Source organism: Cibotium barometz, chromosome 4 (assembly GCF_041138505.1).
Source record: "Cibotium barometz isolate CiBa-2024 chromosome 4, ASM4113850v1, whole genome shotgun sequence".
In the NCBI taxonomy this organism is placed as follows: Eukaryota; Viridiplantae; Streptophyta; class Polypodiopsida; order Cyatheales; family Cibotiaceae; genus Cibotium; species Cibotium barometz.
In genome coordinates, this window is record NC_141049.1 from 10512560 (window position 1) to 10518705 (window position 6146).

The 6146-nt window shown below is 46.2% G+C and overlaps 1 protein-coding gene across 1 annotated transcript in view; it reads left to right on the top strand.

Annotated features, from left to right (window-relative positions):
- The window catches only part of LOC147638900 (shaggy-related protein kinase epsilon-like), a 76789-nt gene extending 70843 nt beyond the window's left edge, over positions 1–5946 (top strand). The window contains exons 10-12 of the mRNA XM_086785431.1: positions 4982–5065; positions 5183–5285; positions 5411–5946. Of these exons, the coding sequence (XP_086641557.1) occupies positions 4982–5065; positions 5183–5285; positions 5411–5499 (276 nt within the window). The 3' untranslated portion in view covers positions 5500–5946. The remainder of the gene's footprint in view (positions 1–4981; positions 5066–5182; positions 5286–5410) is intronic.
- The last annotated feature ends 200 nt before the right edge of the window (positions 5947–6146 follow it).

A 6146-nucleotide genomic window follows, 5' to 3' on the forward strand; every position in this document is an offset into this window, starting at 1 on the left:
CAAGCAATCCTGAAGTGGATAGATGCTGGAGCTTGAAGAGTGTTGGGAGCTTTCTGAAAAGAGGACAAGCCCAAGGAGTTTTGATGCAGATGGACATCTTGATTATGTTGCGCTTATGTGTAAGTTAAAGAGTGGTGGGAACTTTTTTTTTTTCAACTCGCCTTTGGCCCAAGATCTTCCCGTAGTTACTGATTTTTCACCGCCCGTAGGCGATTGCCGAGGAAGTACCAAGGGAGATTTTGAACCCAGGACCTCTTGGTCCTAGGCAAACACCTTCACCACTTGAGCTATCACCTCATTGGCGAGTGGTGGGAACTTTTCAAACAGAAGATTCCTAAAAAGAGGTTGAATCAAGATTTGATTTCAACCTGAGAGTGCGAGGTCACCTGTGATGCACGTCCAGCCAGTGGTCTATCAGCAGGGTTGTAGGCGCTTTCTGGAAGCCAGGTGAGCTGCCCATGCGAGCAGGTTTGGTGGCTGGACAGCAGATATGGGCGGCTCAACATGTGTGTGACTGAGTTGGACACCATGCGTGGATGGGCTGGTCAAGCAAAGTGAGAACCGGTTAAGTAGAATAATAAAATTTTAAAGGTCATATCAGTTCGATCAGGCAAGAAATCAGGTAGGGGCTGCTATGAACTTATTTAAATAACCTTTCACTCTATGGTTTGAGCATTCAGCCCTTCAAAACCTGCAAGCAACATGGACATACATTTCAGCCACCTTTTTGTCCTCTTCCTTTCAGAGCAAGGTCTGGGGTTTTGGTAATTTCACCTACACAGTAGTTGCAGCTTGTATTATCTTTTAGAACATTTCTTCTACAATTCTCTGTACTATTACAATACTAGTTTAGGCGTTTACCAGGGTTTCTCTTTTCTACAAGTTGTTGCTGATGCCTCACGATACAGTGGACCATAGGGAACATGCTAGCTGGCTTATGGATGGGCGATGGGCTACAGCCAACTTTACATACAGCTATTCGTGTGCATCATTTGTAATAGGCTTCTTATGCAGTGTCTTAGGATGAACGTGTAGGCAGACTCCTTTCACAAGCACCTCATCATCTCATTGGGCAATGAAATGGGCTTTGGCCAACCTTACGTGCAGCCATTCGGGTGCATCATCTGTGATATGCTTCGAATGAAGTGTCCTGGGGATGACTGTTGATGCACAGGATCCCCCCAAGAGGGGGCTCTTTGCACGGGTACCTAGTGTCCATCTTATTGGACCGGGTTTGTTTCTATTGTGAGGATCTTTGGATCGTGTTTCTTTGTTGGAGGATGCCATATATGACCTAGTTGAGGTATCTGCACAGCAAACTCCCTTTGAGGTTGTTTATGATCAACCAGTGGCCTAACAGAGCTGTGGAGACTTTGACTCGCCCCTATGGAGAAAAACTGGTGGTGGTTAATGTTGAAAAGATGCTGAGACGGAGATCAAGGGAGAGGTGGAAGCTTTAACAGAAGCAAGTGACAGGAGCCGATAAACCCAAACAGGATGGGAATCGGGGTGTATGTATCTTTCAAAGAAGGGAATCATTTTTATCTGAAGATCCAAAAGCATTGTCTTAAGCAGAGTCACAAAGTTTATTTCAAGTTTGCACCTAAGAAGAAACTATTGTTCAAGATTAGCCAGAAACTGAGTGCTGTGGTTTTTAATGCATGCATCTAGTGCTTCGGTAAGCAACCTTGGAGAGTTTCAAGGTGGACTTACCGAGTTTTTGGTGTATGCATTTAGTGTCCTGTAAGCAACCTTGGAGAGTATCATAGCCCAGATACGGTTTCCCCTCCTGATGAAGACGAGCCATATTTGATTCATGTTGGTGGTTTTCATGAGTTTTTGGTTCAGGAGCAGATCGATCAGTTCAAATGGGGACCAAGAAGAAGGTGATGTAGTATCTCCTTGGGTTTAAAGAAAACCCTGTTTGTCATGCATTGAAAGCCGATTCACCGATGAATTGCGGCCCTTGTTAATTGCTCATGGGTAGGCCATGCAACTGAGGCCAACTGAGGTCTAGTGGGGGTGAATGTGAGGCGGCACATCCAGCCCGGGGGGTCACCAAAAACAGTGTTGCAGTTGTATTCTGGAAGTCAAGCCTGCAGTCTAGGCCAAGGGTGGGCTGCCCACCAAAGCAGGCTTGGTTTAGCCAGGTTTAGATGGCGGGACAAGAAGTGGGCTGCGGTAGAACATGTATGGGCATCCAGGCTTGTAATTTGGGCACCTAGTACGGACATGGGCTGGTCTTGTCTGGTTTGGTCAAGCGTAATTTAGGAAAGCAAAATTTGTAAATTTCAATGGTGAAATCAGGTGGTATGCAGCTCTACCAAGCCAACCTGCACTGCATGAAATCTAAATCCCTCTCGGTCGAATAGTCAACCCACAACTTGCTTGATATGAGGTGTCTGCTTTGCTCAACATATCCAGCAGTGTAAGAATGCAGTTAGTCCTCCATTTCTACAGTTTTTCCTGCGCTTCTTCACCTTGCGCTTGCGGCAGGCTTCTCAAGGATAGTTCAAGATGCAGGAGGAGGAGGGCGAGAATGTTGATCTCTACTTCCCAGGAAATGCTCTTCAATTGTTTGTCCAAGAAGAAGGACAAGACACAACACAAGACAGTGATACAAATACTTCTAGTGACTCTTCTAGTTCTCCTAGAGCGCTTCCGGCTCGGGAGGACTACGATGGTGTTCTGCTAGTATACATGAAGTTTCCCCCATGTGCTTCTAGCCAGAGGAGGCTTGTGGGCTGGAGAGGGGGCTGTAAGTAGCTCCATTTTCTGATGCATGGGAACCGTGAGTTCCGAGCATTAAAAATCTGGCAGGACAAGGTCAGCTTTTGGTGTAGCAGAGACTATGGACATGATCTGTTCCAAGTTCATTGTTCGAGGTTTTGGGACGTGATGTGTTCACAGTCCACTATTGGGGGATAATGGGCGTGGTGTGTCGAGCAGATCATCATTCTATTCTTGGAGTTCACTGCACATTGGTGTGGGAGTTTGGAGCCAAGAAGATTTCTTTGCTATTCATGGTGGCATTATGTTTGGAGGAAACAGGTTGGCGGGTGCTCTCTCTGAGGTGATTCTGGTATTTGCAGTACTGGAGGGTCCATGGGTACATCTTGATCAGCTGATCTTCTTCAGAATCTTGCACACTATGAGCTACAGAGGGGGTGTTAGAATACTGTGCATCTCAGTGTGTGGAGACCATGCATATTTATTAGGGGTTTATCTATTTTCACTCTATTTGAAGGTCGTGGAGCAATCGGCCAGCTCCTAGGGGCAGTCGGCCAGCTCCTTGTATCACTATAAAAGGGGCCTCCTCATAATCACTTTACTTATCCAATCCTAGCACAATTGTAACACTCTCTGCTGGCTATTGCCATTGTAAAAGCCTCATGCTATAATAAAGGTGACCTTGTCAAGAAGTGCTCTTTCTCTCCTTTGCTCCCACTCTCCTTTGTTTTGCTTCCGCATTGTGCAACTCTACCAACCATTATTGCCACATCAGTATCGACGGTTTCCCAACTGTCACCCGAACCCCAGCCTTCTTCCCCAATCCCATTCAACACCCCGGCTCCCGAGCAACTGTTTGCTGTGGAACAGGACTGTCTTTAGAATGCCCATGAGCAGGCCATGCCCAAGATCCAGCTACAGTTGTTGAGTTCAATTTGAGGGATGATCCTTTCTCTTGAGTGATGTCTTTATGATCCTGTCTCTCTGTCTGTAGTCTCAATAAGGTTCTTTGTGACGCTGAAGCTCTAGAAGGTACAGAACCAAACATCTCTATCTCAGTTATGCATTAGTCATGGGAGGGGGCCCAACGCTCTCCCTGAAGAGACAATGAAACCTCCCTCATATCTCATAGTACACTGGGCATCTGAATTTAAACAAGTGTGTCAAACAACCAGCTTTTAGTGCTCAGCTCTTGGGTATGGTCCTGAAAGCACCATCTCTCTGGTTGGGCAAGGGTGGCATAACGTCTCTGTAGGCAGGCCAGGGCAGCTGACTGAGTAGAGAAGATTGGACGAGTGAAAGTAACCCCAAGGTAGACATATGAAGAGACAAGATCAACCACATTGCTCTAGACAAGAACGATTATCTGGATGCAACCTGATGTGAAGTGTTAAAGCACATGATCATGGTGTTACCAAGAATCACTATGGGTTCCCTATCATCACAAAAGTGCTCATCAAGGTGCCTTTTGTAAACCCTTTGCTGAATCTGAAATGAGGACTAAGCCATCTTCATATAGGAGAGTGGGCACCACTATCTGAGAAAGGCAAGAAGCTATGCCCCCCCGAAAGTCTTAGGTCTCATCTTTATTTAGTCCATACAGATGAGATCTGCTGAATCCGAAATGAGGACTAAGCCATCTTTATTTAGTCCATATCTGTGTAGGGGATAGTCGGCAGCCCTGTTGGACCCTGATGGTGCTATGTATCTCCTGGATAGAGCTGGTGCCCAACCCCAGCCCGTCACTGACTCGTACGATGCCATCACACTCCACTTCATCTCTTGTGGGAAATGGAGCTCCGGTACGCGGCCCAATAGCCATGTCCTTGGTACTGAATCAAAGCCTTTTGGAAGCCCACAAAGCAACAATAGACTTGCTGTCTACCCTTGGTGGGGGTGGGGATGGCAAAGTCCCGGGAGGATATGATGCATGAAAGCAGGAGACCCCATCAAATCGTCCACAGAACTCGAGCTGCCTTGGTGTGGGAAGCAAGTCAGGCTGCCAAAAGCAGGCTAGGGGGGACATCCTGTTGGAGAGGGGGGACATCCTGTTGGAGAGTAAAAGTGGGCCAACGAGAGAGAGAGAGAGAGAGAGAGAGAGAGAGAGAGAGAGATTCATTAACATCTGCTGAAGGCCAAAGTGGCCTATGAGACCAAAATAGTACAATGTGTAGACAGTCTGTGTGATAGGAGATGCAAGGGAGAGAGGCTGCAGGTCTGCATTTGACTTTTTTCCACTTTTTGCATACAGGTTTTCCAGAAACGCTTGCCACCAGAAGCAGTGGATCTGGTGTCACGGCTATTGCAATACTCTCCCAATTTACGTTGCACTGCTGTAAGATGGTTTCTACCTCTCATTTAATAAAGCTACTTCATGTTTGGTGCCAGTAGAATACAGACATTCTGCTGTGTCTTACAAAACGTGATGTTTATGAGGGTTGCTTTTGTCCAGTTGGAAGCTTGCATACATCCCTTCTTTGATGAGTTGCGAGATGCAAACACTCGCCTTCCTAATGGGCGGCCTTTGCCCCCCTTGTTCAATTTCAAGCCTCAAGGTAAGGGTTGATTCTGAAGGTACACCAGGTCACACGTGCCATTTGTGTCACAATCTGCTGTGTAAGGAAATGCTGATGCTTGTTCCAAGAGTTTGATGTGTGCTCTGTTAACAACATCCTTCCAGAGCTCAAAGGTGCGACTCCCGAGCTGCTCCAAAAGTTGATTCCTGAGCATGCACGGAAGCAGCAGGCTCTGTTCACCCCATCATCTTAAGAAGAAGAGTGTTTTCAAGTTGATCCCTGAGCATGCAGCACGGAAGGCAACAGGCTCCGTTCACCCCATCATTTTAGAAGAAGAGTGCTTTCTGAGGCAGCATGCATTGATTAACTGAAGGAGGGAAGCACGGCATCTCATCAGTGTGGCAGTTGTCTGTGTAGCGCTCACAAACCCATGTTTGTATATCATGAAGAAGTAGTAGAAGAAGAAGAAGAAGAAGAAGAAGAAAGACCAAAAGCTGCTGGCTACACTGAATCTATTGTCTGTTGCCCCCATCCCGAGATGGGAGGACAATGTATTGTACTAGTTAATCAGTAGAACTCGATTGCTTGGCGAACTCCTTTAGATCTAAACAACGTTAGTTGATTTTATGAAACCGAAGATCAACATACGTGGGCGCTGCTGTCATGACACACAGTATTAAAACAAATTTTCCTTGTTCTCGCATTGCAACCCTTTCTACAATCAGCAAGGACTTTGAAACTTGGGATGGCATCGCTAAGACCACATTAACAATCGAATGGAAACAAGGCTTGATCAAATAGTCAATTTTTCTTTGATAACTCACATAATTAAAGCTACCAATGTTGAGGTTCTTCGATGAATAGAGATTCTCAAGAGCACCAGACTATGGATATATGGAT